General features: G+C 48.3%; 1 protein-coding gene across 5 annotated transcripts in view; it reads right to left on the reverse strand.

Moving 5' to 3' along the window:
* Tnfrsf8 (TNF receptor superfamily member 8) overlaps positions 1-15000 on the reverse strand; it is a 46426-nt gene that overhangs the window by 27274 nt on the left and 4152 nt on the right. For all 5 annotated transcript variants that reach the window (XM_087660376.1, XM_087660377.1, XM_087660375.1 and 2 more), the window contains 3 exon segments: positions 6595-6682; positions 2315-2431; positions 313-444 (listed from right to left, as the gene is read on the reverse strand). In XM_087660376.1, the coding sequence (XP_087516502.1) occupies positions 313-444; positions 2315-2431; positions 6595-6682 (337 nt within the window).

Genomic DNA, 15000 nt, shown 5'->3' on the forward strand with positions numbered 1-15000 from the left:
TCCAGTTCTGAAGTGGGGAAGCCAGTTCTAATTTGTCAGAAAACTCCCAGGGCAGAGACTTGAGGCTTCCTACTTACTTGTGAACCACCAAAGACTCGTCCCTGACCCCAAGCTTTAAATGAGCCCACAGACTCTAACTAGGCCTGGGCCTCCACCAGTAGAGGGTCTCTCCAGCAGAAACCCCAGATGTTGGACACATCATAGCATAAGGAGAGAAGCTTTGATTTGTCTGTCCTACAGTGGTGGGAGGATTAGGGGGCCTGTGGCAGGTACGACAATAGCTGGGAAGGAGTTGTGGGTAGGGACACTCACCTGGGAACTTGACAACCGTCTTTTCAGAACATCGGGCACAGGAATTGACAGCTGGTGTGGAGCAGTACATGCCGGGCTGACACTCACAGATTCGAGGAGAGTTCCCAGAACATGGAGCCTTCTCCACGAGGCCTGAGGGACACAGAAAGGGTCATGGAAGGGAAAAGGGAAGCCAAGGGTGGGGATCCAGGGACCATCCAGGATGAAGGTAAGATACCACATGACGCTCCGTCAGACTGTACAGCTGGCACTCTGTGCCTCTCCTCAGTTCTCCTGATGTGTATGAAAAGGCAGCATGAGGGTGACCTTCACCTCCAGCCTATATACATGCACACTACTACAGAGATTACAAACAAATAAATGTGGGGCTGGGGAGATGGTTTAGTGGGTAAAGCAGTTGTTCTTCGAGCCTAAGGTCCTGAATTCATATCCCCAGAACCCATGTGAAAAAGTGAACTGAAAGGACCCTACATGACTGTTACAGAAATGGGAAGACTCCTAGGGCTGGCTAGCTAGCCAATGTAACTGAATCAGTGAGCTCCAGGTTCCGTGAGAGTCTCTGTCTCAAAAAGGAAGATGAAGAATGACTGAGGAAGACTCCTGACATCAGCCTCTGGCCTCCACATACACATACAACATGCATGTGTGCATATAAACACACACACACACACACACACACACACACACACACACACGCACTGTCCAGGATATGGAAGGAGCTGAAGTACATGTCACTGTGTGACAAGCAATTCGTGTACTTCCTGCAGAAGATGAAGTTTTAACTATCGAGGCAGGAGAGCCATCAATGTTTGCAATAGTGAGGAGGATGGAAGGATAAACTAGAGAAGCACAGGGAGTTTTAGGAAGTGCACTGTTCTGGGCACAGACACACTGTCCATGGCCAAATTCCATACCACGTGCACCCCAGCTGAATCAGGGTCAGGAATGAACTTGGCAATAAATATCCACACCAGCTCATCCCGTGCTGGAGTCTGACTATAAAAAGGTCTCCTCTGAGGGAGATGGCTGTGGGGTAAACCACTTTCTGTTCAAGCATAGGACTTGAGTTTCATCTCCAGAACCCATGTTTAAAAGGATGGGGGTGGGGGTTTGGGGAGATGGCTCAGTGGCTAAGAGTACTGATCGCCTAGTATGACTGAAGTCCTGAGTACTATCCCCAACATTGCATAAGCTAGGCATGGCAGTGCACCCTTGTGATCCTAGTACTTACTCAGGATGTGGAGACAGAAGGACACACACATGCACACACACACACATGCACACACACACACGCACACACACACGCACACACACATGCGCACACACATGCACACATATGCACACACATGCACACATGCACACACACACACGCACACACATATGCACACACACATGCACACACACACGCACACGTGCACACATACACACACAATTAGAAAATACAACCTTTAGAAAAACCTTTGCATGCAATAAACAAAACAAAATACACATTTTTAAAAAGGCACTGAAAGATTTTTAAAATTATGATTATTAGGTTTTGAGAAAAATCTGAGCACATCTTTCAACCTAACCATCCCCACAGATCCACACAAAACCAAGAGAAAAGACCCTATCACTAAACACAAGCAATCAACATCAGAAGAACCTATTGCAAGCACCTTGGAAGCATCACCTTCTTTGTTAAGAAAGGACACAGGTCTTGATGCCAGGGCACTGCTCAGAATGCTCCAGGAAGTCCCTTCACATTATGAATCCCCAGATTCCTCACTATAGAAATGGGTTAAGAAGAGGGTCCTTCACGGGGCCATTGTGAAGATGTCGGCTCTTCTTCCAGGAAGCACAGTAGGTCTTTCTGAGAAGTATGGATGCAAAAGGTGGCTGCTGATATCAATCTTCAAATCCAGAGAGGTAAACTGAGGCACCAGGAGACCAGATCTTGATGCTTCCTGCCTCCCTGATTCCCCTCTGAGACACATTCCAGGGAGGGAGAATAGGTTCTCACCTGGCAAACAGGTCACGCAGGCTGTGCACTTCCCGTCTTCGTTGATGTAGTAGTCAGGATCACACTGCTTCTGGCAGTGGGCAGGGCCCTGTGGGCATGGCTGTGTAGGAGACAACCCTGGGAAAAGCAGCAGAGAGGTTCTAGGCAGGGTCACCTTGGTAACAGGCTGACCTTCCACCCTCCATCTCTCATACCCAAACCCCACTCATCTCTGTTTTAAACCACAGTTGCATCAGATATGCTTGTGTTACAGATGGAGGCATGGGCCTCGATGGACGTCACTTGGAACAAAAGGTTTGGAGAAGATCCGGCATTCCTGGGCTGCCACCTGACAGTCTGTGGCCTTGGACAATTGCAATGACCTCATTCACACTAACAACACGATCCCTTTCTCCTAGAGTGGACAAGTGTCAGTGAAAGTCAGCAAGAACAGGATGAGCGCTGGCTGACGCTCTCAGCAGAGGTCCTGATTCTCTGAGGGAACTGAGGGGACTATGGGGAGTTAAGACCATGAAGATACTGACTCAAGCTGACTGAGAGGCCCTGGAATCACCCAGCAATCTTCCTCCCATTCTTCAAGGACGGGAGGTGCAGGATGATGACACCGAGGCAAGGGACACATGATATCTGCCTGCTCTGCCAGAGCCTGCCATGTTTGTTTGGTCAGGTATGTTTCCCACTGTTTCGCCACAGATTGAGCACGTGACCCAGGTGGGCTAATCAGAACATTTCAGATTACCTCAGATTTTAGAACATCGCCTCAGAATAGGCATGTGACTCCAACAGACCAATCAGCGCGTGCTATCTTTCTCACCGTTGTGATTGGTTCAACATGGGCACATGGCCATCAGACCATCAACCATTCAGCCCCATTTCTTGGAAGTTTTTAAGACAGATACTGAATTTCTGGTTAAAAGTGGTGGGCTTGATGATATATTTCTTTAATCACGACTGGGAGTTAGATCTCAGTATCTAATTGCCTGAAATACTTCCAGACTCTCTAGGACAGCTGTCTACGTTTCTAACAACCATTAAGTCTCCTGTTTAGACCCTGGCTCATATTTGGTGAACCCAAGTTCTGAATAGAAGCTGGAGAGACACCAGGACCTTCGCCATCCCCCACCCTGAAGAAGGCCTGGTGTCTGGAACACCAAGGAAGGCAGAAGGGCTCAGGGCTGAGCTCAGGCTAAGATTACTAGCAGGTGACTGTGGACCATGTTCAAGTTTCCTCTCTGGATTCCTGTGGGGTTCAAGCGCTAATATGGGTAAAGAGCCCGGCCCCCATTGTAGTGGCCTGAACCATAAGTGCTGTTGGTCATTTTATGATGCAGGCCGTAAGTTTGTCACCACAGGTATATAAGCAGAGAACTGGGGATTGGCTGTTAGGAGGTGGCAAGGAACACCTCCTAGGTGAGGACAGACATGAGAAGACCTCTCAACCTCTCAAATTCAAAGGTCTCCCAGCTTCCTCCACCAGCCCACCCACATGCAAACCCTGCCACACAGCTGAGCGCTGATTTGAGAAGGCAGGCAAAATGTCAGAAATTTCCCCAAAACACGGAAGAAGGGGTTTTTTTGGTTTTCCTCTGTGGCTTGCCCGGAAGCACAGGGTCAATAAAACTCCAGCAAAATGCCCCGCCCACCATGAAGGCCTGAGGTACTCGGCCACTGTCAGCACTGAGCCTTAGAGGAAGTGAGAGGAGGGAGCAGCCCCTCTCTGTAAGTTCCAGCTGTTTGGTGGAGAAAGCGTAAGACCTAGGGCTCATGCTCACAAGTGTTTTTCTCCCTGTGACTGGAACTGTGGCTACCCAATGTCATAGCACTGTGGCCACGACCGCTCTGTGGGCAGAAGGGTGAAAACACCAAGAAGAGAAGTGTGTGGAACCAGTCCCTTGCAACAAAGGAAGGCTCCTAGAGGTAGGGTCTCAAGAGTTGCAGCAGGATTGAGATGGCAGAAAGGGACACCCAGGGGTCAAAGGAGATTGGCAGAACCAAAGGACTGGAGACCTGAAAACGGGAGAAGGAGCTGGAAGAAATGGCCTCTTCCAAGAGTGAACTATCGGACCGAAGGCTGGGTGGGTGGAGGGAATAGATGAGAGTACGGGGAGGTGGGAGGAGACTGCTATGGACTAGAATTGCTCACACCCCCCCACACCCCACCCCCAATTTATAATGAAATCCTTAACTTCAATTTGGAGAGACAGGAATTTAGGAGCTCACTACGGATAAGGGAGCCCACTAGAAGCCCTAAACCCATGGAATGGGTGGGCCTCTACAAAAAGGGGAGCACACACAGTAGGAAGGTGGGCAGGTCAGACTGCAAGTCAGGAAGAGCTCTGGACAGAAACCTAATCAGGCCAGAACCTTGTCCATGGGTCCTCCTGTTTCTTTCTTTCTTTCTTTTTTTTTTTTTTTTCAGAGCTGGGGACCGAACCCAGGGCCTTGTGCTTGCTATGCAAGCGCTCTACCGCTGAGCTAAATCCCCAACCCCCGGTCCTCCTGTTTCTAACTAGGGGAAATCAATGGTCTACAGGACCCCAAACTGGAATGGGGAGGAGAATAGCTGGAAAATGGGAACAAGTAGGGGGAGGGAAGGAACCCAAGAGAAGCTGGGTATGGTGTAATTGATCCCAGAACTGGGGGAGGGGGAGAAGTGAGAGAATCAGGAGTTGAAGTCCAGCCGCCACTGCACAAAAAGTTCCAAGGCAGCTTAGACTACATGGGATTTTGTCAAGTTGTCATAAAAGACTCACCACAGGAACATTTAATTTTGTTGTTATTGGGTGTTTGTTTGTTTGTTTTTGAGACAGGTTTCTCTGTGTAGCCCTGGCTTTCCTGGAACTCACCCTGTAGTCCAGGCTGGCTTTGAACTCGCAGAGATCTGCTTGGCTCTGGCTGGGATTAAAGGCTTGTGCTACTGCCTCCCGCCCCCAGCTCAAATAGTTTTATTTATTTATGAGTATGTGTGTTCATGAGTGCATGTGATGTGTGTGGGTGCCCTCAGTGGTGTGAGCTGCCTAATGAGGTTGTTGGGAACTGAACCTAGGTCTTTTGGGAGAGCAGGAAGTGCTCTTAAGCACTGAGTCATCTCTCAAGCCCCACAGAAATATATTTAAATGGTTTTGGGGAATAGACATTAATAAGTCATTTCTCAAATAATTCATCTGGTAGCCTGTGCAACACTGCTCCATCAGAGAACGCACGGTTAAGAGCAGCCATCCAAGAATCTTACCTAGCCCCAGCCACATGGCCAACGACCTCGTACGGTACTGCCTGCACCTACCTCCAGACATTGTGCCCGGGAAGCACTAATATTGGGTACATAAGCCTACTACTTCTTACCCACAGGAAACCCTCCAGACACGGTGACCTACCTCTGACGCCTTGCTGTCCTAAAAGCAGGGGGCAGCTATACTGAGCCAGTGACAGAGACTTCCTCCCACCCTCAACTGTCATAGCTAATGTCTCTTCCAAGTAGACATCTTATTCCCGGATCTGAGATGGCACCGCAGTTGTACCTCATACCCCAGCCACCAATGAACCCTTGAGTGTGCTTGGGACTTTTGATCGTAGTCACAGCGGATCAAAATGGCTCATACCCTTTTTCTAATCCTCAGACCTGAAGATTGCTCCAGAAAGGTTTCCTGACATTCTTCTACAATTCACGCTATGCTAGGGGTGGGGGTGGGGGAGCATTCCAGGAAGCCAGCAGTGGTTAGGCAAGCTCTGTTCCCCAGAAAGTTGCAGCCCAGAGCAGCCTGGGACGAACACATCTGCTGGCTTGGAGCAGACAAGGACTGTAAAAGTCAGGGTGAGGTGGTATACGCCTGCAGTCCCAGCTCTATCCATGTCGAGATAGGTCAGCAAGTTCACTGTTGCCCTTGAAAGAGGACCCAGACACATGACAGCTCACAATCACCTGTACCTCTAGTTCCAGGGGATCTGACACCCTCTTCTAATCTATGCAAGAGCTTGCATGCATGTAATACAATACATACATCCAGTCAAAATACCCATAAAATGAGAGAGGGAGAGGGAAAAAATGTCTCACATCCTTTTGGCAGCAGCTGACCTAGCCTGCCTAGCAGATAGCTTTGCCCTTCCCCAGACCTTGTGACATTAGAGATGACCTTTGGAAACCTGTAGCTAAGCATGGCCGTGATCACGTTTGCTACCTTCTACCCATCCCTCCTCAACCCCTGCTTCTCTCCGGTTCCCTCGTGAATATCAGACCCTGAAACAAGGAATCTACCTCCTGCCTTCTTCAGTATCCTACTCACCTGAGGGGCACTGGTAACAGCAGTTCCTGGCAGCCTCCCCGGGGTAGTAGCTGAGGTCTCCAGTACAGGTAGTGTCCAGTGGTCGATCCTGGAGGGTCAGAGAAGCTGGTGAGACAAGGCCAGACTTCCATCCTTAATTCCACCCTGCAGTCCCAGCTTGGTGTCCACTCATTGTCAAGGCTGAGACCTACTGTCCTAGAGATCAGAAGAAATGCCCAACTCCACATCTCTCCACAGAGTTGATGGCAGCTTGGATGCAAATGGAACACCTACGGGTCTCCATACCCACTTCTGCTTAGTTACCCCCTCCCCCCACCAGCCAGTTAGTTCTTTCAGCTACCTTCAAGCTATCAGCCATAGCAGCAGTTGGTTCCACTCGTGTACCCCTCTAGGTGACTGACAAGCCTCCCACCATGTCTCTGGGACAAATGCAGCAATAAAAACATCTGGTAAAGTTTTATGTGGGCTGAAATCCTGCACACCCACATGGAAAAGTGCCCAGATCCCAACACACAGGCAGGACCTTGCCCACGCCCAGAATACTCAGATTCCCCCTCTGAAAACAAGTCTATTAATTAATTCTGTCTGCTCTTGAATTTGACACAGGTCAAACTGCTCTCTATGTCCCTTTGCAGCTGTCTTTCTTTAATAAAAAAGGGGGAGGGTGGTTGGGCTTTGTGGCACAAACTTTACTCCCAGAACTTGGAAGGCAGAGACAGGCAGATCTTTGTGAGTCCAGCCACAGCCAGGGCTACATCTTGAGACTCTGTCTCAAAACAAAACACAAAAGAAAACAATGTATCTTACTATGTAAGCGCCTGCATACCACTGTACTTTTCTTGCATCCGTTCCTATAGCCAGCTTCTTTTTAAAATATCTCTCTCTCTCTCTCTCTCTCTCTCTCTCTCTCTCTCTCTCTCTCTGTGTGTGTGTGTGTGTGTGGTATGCATCTGTGGAGACATGTTCCTGTAAGCCAGAGAAGCACAAGGACATCACGTGTCTTGATCATTCGCTGTCCACTTTATTCCCTTGAGAAAGGGTCTGTCACTGAGCCTGAAGCTAAGTCAGTATCTGGCCTCAGCAATCCGGTTTCTTCCCCCACAGCTTTGGAAAGCTACAGGCACTGGAGACCACACCCAGCTTTTAAAAGTGTGTTCTAGGGATCTGGACCAGACTCCTGTGCTTGTGTAGCACATGTTTTCACCCACTGAGCTGTTTCCCCTACCCCTACAATCAGGCTCTTCAACTCAGTATTAAGTTTCAAAAATCATTCGCCTTTTTGGAGAGTCACCAAGGCTTTGCAATATAGCCAGCGTATGTGTCTGCTTTACTCTTCAGTTGTTTCCGTCTGTTACTGCTTCATTCTTAATTTTAGTTTCTTAGACAAGCTCTCTATATGTATCTCTGACTGTCTTAGAACTTGTGTGTAGACCAGGCTAGCCTCAAACCCACAAAGATTCACCTGTTCCAGCTCCTGAGTTCTAGGGTTAAAGGTATGTGCTAGCCTGTGTACTTACTTCCACACACAGATACAGTGAATTAAGTGCCAGTTCTGATAGACCATCATCTAGTTTTCTTCCTTTCTTTCCATGACCCCACCCCTTCCTTTTCTAGACATATTTTCGGGTAGGTCAAGCTCTCAAACTTACTATCAGTCAAGGATAACCTTGAACTCCTGATTCTCTGCCCCTACCTCCCAAGTGCTGGATTCTAGGCATGTGCCACTACACCCAGTTGTAAGCTGTGACTGGGACCCAGGACTCCAGCCATGATAGGCAAGCATTCTACCAACTGAGCCACGCGCCTAGCTTTGTTCGCCATCAAGTTTTTTTTTTTTTTTTTTTTTTTCCAAGCCCCTGTACCGGTCATTTCACTGCAGTGTGTGAGGCTGCCATCAATCCTGCATTCTTGTTGGCACTAAATGATGTATGATGGCTACCAATGTATGTTGGTTATCAATGCTGCTTCTTAAAGAGGGAGTAGCTGTGGAGGAGGTGCAGTGATAGCTCGTGGGATGGTTCCTTTGCATTTCTCTCATGAGTAATTCTGTCCTCACTTATTCTTGGGAATAAACTCCTGCAGATCTCTAGAGTTCTTTGAACTGCAAGCCCCACTGTGAGATGAGCTTTGTGTCACACTTAACGTTAATTTTCAACTTGACAGGACCTAGGATGAGACAAGCCCATCATTGGGGAAAGTCAGGGTAGAAACTAAAGCATTGACCGTGGAGGAGTCACTGCTTCCTGGCTTTTCCCCAGGCTCACAAGTGGCTGCTGCTTTCTTTATACAGCCAAGACCCACCCGCTCCTAGATAGCACCTCTGAAGTGGGCCTTCCTGAGTCAATTAGCCCCACCGACATGTCCACAGGCTACACTAAAGGGAGAGGATTCCTCCACTGAGCTTTCCTCTTCCTAGGTGTGTCAAGAATACAATCAAGATCTGTTACCACAGCAGCCTTGACTACCTATGAATTCAAGGCCAGCCTGGGATGCAAGTGGGGGTGGGGTGGGGTGGGGTGTTGTATTTGTGGAAACTTCAGAGAGCTACATCAAGCTTCGAGGTGCTGGAAGGTGGGTGTGTGGGTGCTAATTACATACGCTTCCCCCCCCCCCCCCCCGGCACGTATGAAATCATGTCACCATGCTAACTTAAAATGATAAATAGAACCTACAGTTTAGGGCTGGGTTATAGTTGAGTGGTAGAGTGCTTGCCTAGTATGTATGAAACCTGGTTCAGACTGCACAGCTAAAAACCCAGAGACATTCACACAGCACAGTCAGGAGGCACAGGCTGTCTCTGTTCTCATCTTGTACAGGCCTCTTCAAGCAGCTTCTCCTTCTTAAGTCACGGGGGTTGAGGGGTGGAGGGCTCCTAGGACCCTCCAGGTAGCAACCCAGCAGCACTAGCTGCAGTTCCCTGATGGGCCCCTCCCTCTGTGTGTACAGAAACCTGAGGTAGTGCTAGCTGGGGCTGTGAGGACTCAGCCCCGTGGGGCCTTTCAGAGTATGGGAAAATTTTATTTCCTTGCCTGGGTTTTCCCTCCTGGCCTGCCCCATCATCTCACTGACAGCTAAAGAGACCAAGGGAGCATTGCCCTGGCCCTGGGCCATCTGAGAGTCATCTGTCTGCTTACATCCCTGCTGTCCCACCCTGGGCTGGTGAGGGTATGTGGTACCCTGTATCACTCCTCCAAATCCAGCCTGCTTTCAGCCAACCCCTGCTTTATAGATAAGGAAACTGAAGTCCAGGGAGGCACAGCTGTCTGCCTAAACTCACACAGCAACCAAGTGTAAATTGGAAATTTGAACTATACCCCCCCCAGCCCCCCTCAGTCACAGGTTATCTTTAAAAAAAGTCCAGTGTACTGAGAAGGACAACATACCACACCATATTTCATATCAAATCATGAGCCCAAATTAAGGGACTTTCTACAATTTACCCATTCTTAAATGTCAGTACAGATTGTGAAGAGATGACTTAGCACTCAGGAGTGCCTACTGCTCTATGAGGGGGGAGGGCCAGAGCTCAGTTGTCTCACATAACTAACAATAAGAACGGCAGTTCAGAGCCAATCCTGCTGGCACATGCCTGTAATCCATCTCTCAGAAGGCAGAGGCTGTAGGATTAAGGGGTCAAGGTCTCCCTCAACTGTTTGTCAAGTATAAGGCCATTGTAGGCGACGCGAAACCCCGTCTCAAAAGGCTTAAAAGAATGTCAGTGCGTATAGTTCCAGCACTCAGGAGATAGAGACTAGGCAAATTCAAGTCCAGTCTGGGTACCTGGCTGATAAAGTGGAGATGAGGTAAGGTTTTACCTCAAAATAACTTTGTGGGTGGGGAGACAATAGTTCACTGGTAGTACGCCTGCCTAGACTATGTAAGGCCCTGGGTTTAAGCCTCAGCACCATTAAACGAACAAACAAACAAACCTCAGTGTTTGAGTTATAGGCTGCTAAGGAACGTGAGGGAGTGCTCAGTGGCTAGCAGCATCTCTTGCTTCTTCAGAGGGTTGCTGTGTGATCACTCTGATGAATAATATTTGAGTAACTGGTACATGAGAACGCAGGCTGTAGGCTGTGTGCTTTGCTTTGCTTGACACTGGGTCATGCTACTTAGCCAAGTCTGACTACAAGATGTTTCTCAGGCCCCAGCCTTCTGAGGAGCTGGGATTTAAAGGAGTCTCACCGTGTCTGGACACAGAACCACGGCACGGGAATAATTGGGGGCTCTTTTCTAAAATTCTGTGTAAGTTCACAAGCAGCCAGCAGGGGGCGCTATCTCCTGGATGCCCGGGGTAGCAATGGGAGCCTGTCACTCAGAGCCCCACGGATGGAGCCCCAAGTGGGGCTTAGGGGATAAGGCCCTAGCTTTCCTAGTCCCACAAAGGGACTAAGCCATTTGTTGTTGCCTCTGTCGAAAGTGTAGTTTTATTTCCCCACTTCAGTGCTTCCTCAACTTCCTGCTCTCTCAGATCATACTTACTCTGTCCCCACATCCCATGCACAGTAAAGGTCTTTGATTTTGGTTATGAGCCAAGCCTCTTTTTTTTTGTAAGATTTATTTATTTATTATATATAAACACACTGTAGCTGTCTCCAGACACACCAACAGAGGTCATCAGATCTCATTACAGATGGTTGTGAGCCACCATGTGGTTTCTGGGATTTGAACTCAGGACCTCTGGCAGAGCAGTCAGTGTTCTTAACCACTGAGCCATCTCTCCAGCCAGATCCAAGCCTTTTAACAGCAGACCCATCTTTTTAGATCTGAAAGGTCTTTGTTTTATCGGCTTTGAGTTCTGTGGTACTTGAGAAAAACTAACCCCCTGATGCCCGCTAGACAAGCACTCTGACTCAGAAGTATACCCCAGGCACCCCTTTCCCTTGTTTACCCTCTATTTTTATTTAGAAGTTCTCACTAAAATTTCCAGGCAAGTCTTAAAGTTATGGTTCTCCTGCCAACAGTCTCTTGAATAGCTGGAATTGCAAGCCTGGACTACTAGGTCTGGCTACCACTGGAAGCTTTTTTTTTTTTTTTTTTTTTGTTCTTCTTCTTTAGATATGTTCATTTTATTTTATGTGTAAGTGTTTTGCCTGTATGCAGTGTGTGCACCACATGTGTGGTTGGTGCCCAGGGAGGTGAGAAGAGGGCATAGGATCCCCTAGAATGTGAGTTATGAATGGTTATGAACCACCATGTGGGTGCTGGGAATCGAACTCTGGTCCTCTGAGAGAGCAAGAGTTGCTACTAATGGCTGAGCACCACCTTTCTATCCCCTAGCATAGGGATCTTTGAAACCATAGGTCTGGGCACCACACCATTTAGACTCTTCAGGTCTCACAATCAGGAGTCAAATACACCTCTTTTCAAAAAAAAAAAATTTAAAATACTGTTGTTGTTGTTGTTGTTGTTGACGATGATGATGATGATGGTGGTGGTGGTGGTGCTTCTCTGTGCTCTGTGTGTGTGTATGTCTGTGTGTCACACACATGCCACAGCCCACACTTGTGGAGGTCAGAAGACAACATCCAGGTGTCGGTTCTCTGTTTTCACCTTCCTTTCTTGAAGCAGGGTCTCTCTTCATTGTTTCTGCTACACAAGTCACCTGTCCCTTCTCATCTGGAATTACAGATTCATGCTGCTTCTTCTACATTGGTGTCTTTACATGAGTTCAGGCGATCAAACTCTAGGGCATCATCTGTGTGATAAAGGCTCTCACTTGCTGAACAGTCTTGCCAGCCCCAAACAAAACCTCTTTGAAGCACCTAGCCTTATGTATTTTGTTACAACAAGCACATACCACTAGACCACGTCTTCATCTGCAATGCACTGGAGGGCCAAATCCTCACGCACATAACATCTTCTACATCCTCTCTATGCTTTTTGCTGGAAGAACTTGTGACATGAGACAGAGCCGATACTCCCAAACCCCAGGATTTCCCACTTCGGGGTCATATGATCTCTGCAATAGTGAAGTCCTCAGTAGTTAAAGCTGCTTGCCTCCAAGCTTGGAGACTTTGAGCCCCAGGACTCACAGGGTGGAAGGGGAGAACCAGCTCCTGCACATTGTCCTCTGACCTCCACATGCACACCATGGCATGCATGTTCACACAGACACACGCACAAATAAATAACTGTAATAATAAAGGGATCGTTGGGATAGTGACGCATGCCTGTGGTCCTAGAACTGGGGAGGTGGAAGAAAGAGGATTTGGAGTTCAAGGCCAGACTATTGGTAGGGAGGAGGGAAAGGGGATGAAAGGGAGGAGGAACCTGGTAGGAAGTTGTCAGATATTAGAAGAGATCGATGTAATTCTCACAGAACCTGGTAAGTTTAGCTCACGTCTAAGATTCCCATTGCAAAGTCTTTAGATCACTCAGCCAGCTGGGCCAGAGCCCTGGGGAAGTTGAGGATGGAGGAAGCAACCGGGAAGGACAAGGAACCCCCTGGAGCTTAACAGAAGCACAGTTGTGTGACCTCCTCTCAGCTCCGCCCCAGAGTCACCAAAGAACACACTTGTGTTACCCTCGGCCACCAAATTTGTTACAGTTCATTACGCAGGGAGAGGGAACTAATAAAACTTCACCAGGATGAATGAGAGATCCTACTCGAGGCTGGAGAAATGGCTCAGCAGTTAAGAGAACCAGCACCAGTTCCAGAGAACCCAGGTTCGACTCTCAAGCACTCACATGACAGCTCACGACTGTTTGGAATGCCAGTTTCAGGGATCCTGATCCCTCACACTGACATCTGTGCAGGTAAAAATGTCAATGCATATGAAATAAAGATGAATAAAATCTGTGTAAAAGAGAGAAAGAAAGATCTTACCCTTGGGCTGGAAAATATCAATAGTACGAAAGGTGCCCAAGATATGTAGAGGCTTAGACTATTGTAAGCAACTTAAGAGCAAAGCAGAGTTGATGCCCCCTCGATGCTGTCCAGAATGCAGCAGGAATTCTGTAGGCGACTCTGGTACTAGAAACCTAAATCAGAAGCTGAACTCTCTTGAAGCATCCATACTTGAATACAGCATTTGAGACCTGAACTTGGGTAAAATAGAACATGTATGTTCCTCCCAAACACTACTTATGCCTTCTCAGGCTTTTCCCACCATTCAGCCAGGGGCCTATCCCCAGATACAGTTAGAATCCTCCACAACCCCACCACCTGCTTGCCTCTCCCTCGACAGCTACAATCACTGGCTCCTGCTATTAAGGCAGATGTGACATCTGATTAGATTGCCCAGTGAGAGCAGGGCCATAACCCACGGCGGGTTTATACAACTGGACTCCTCCCATGCCTCCTCCTTGCAGTGCTCCTGCCTGGCCCACTCTGGGCTGGCCATAGCTGATACCTTCTTCTTCTTCACCACTTCCTGAGCCAGGTTCTCCTGCTATTTTCTCTTAGACAGATCCCTCCCTTAGACAGAGCTGGCGTGTTCTCTGAGATATTGTATGGTCTGAAGGTCCAGCTGGACAATTCTACTTGGATAACTGCAGACTGATCTTAGATAAGCCACCCCCAAGGTCAGGACACAGCTCAACAGAAACCACATAGGTCCAATCTGGGCTAAGCTGCCTGTACCAGGACCCCCAGCCTCAGAATTTCCCACTTTCCTTCTGTCCTGAGATGCATCAGATGCCAGTATGTGCAGACCTAGAAATGAATCACTTCTACTCAAGAAGTACTCTGGTCAGATATGAGTGGAAGCCACAGAAAGTTCCAGTAAGGGCTGTCTTAGTCCCAACAGAACTGCTCTCGAGCTGAGTAATGTGGCTGCCCTGCCTTGCTTGGACTCGGAGCCCTGCTGCCAGTGAGCCTCAATTGAGGAAGGGAACCTTCAATTAAAAGAAGCCATAGTCTCTTTCTGCACACCCATTCCCATATTGGTTCCCTTCCCTGTTTCTGGGATATCCCACGGAATTCTGCCTCCAGGCAGGATTTAATTGGTTCTGAAAGTCACTTTTCCACAGGAATCCAAGAAAGCTCTCTTGCTTTCTGCTGAAAACCAGGATCACCACAGATACCTACTGTGCAAGATGACAGGCATGCTTCATCAACGGGAGCCCATTAGCAGAGCAGCAAAGACTCATTCATGAGAATTCCCCTATGGGAACCTCAAAAAGTTAAGCCAAAGCCGGAGGAGGTAAATCAGACTGGAGCTGGGAAGACACTGGGGGAATTCTGAACCCATGGAATTTACCAGAAGGCACAGCCTTATACCATCCCAGGGAGCCTGCAAGAAAAGAATGGAACGGGAGGAAACTCTGTCTCTGGGCTTGCACCACCTGAGTCTGGGATAATATTATAAAAACAGGGCCCATCTCTATCCCAGAAAACATGCTTGTCACAAAGTGACAAAGGCTTAGGAAAAAGCAGAAGAAGTTGAAAAAAGAATTTGAAGT

The sequence above is a fragment of the Rattus norvegicus genome, chromosome 5 (assembly GCF_021556685.1).
Source record: "Rattus norvegicus strain SHRSP/BbbUtx chromosome 5, alternate assembly SHRSP_T2T, whole genome shotgun sequence".
NCBI classification, from domain to species: Eukaryota; Metazoa; Chordata; class Mammalia; order Rodentia; family Muridae; genus Rattus; species Rattus norvegicus.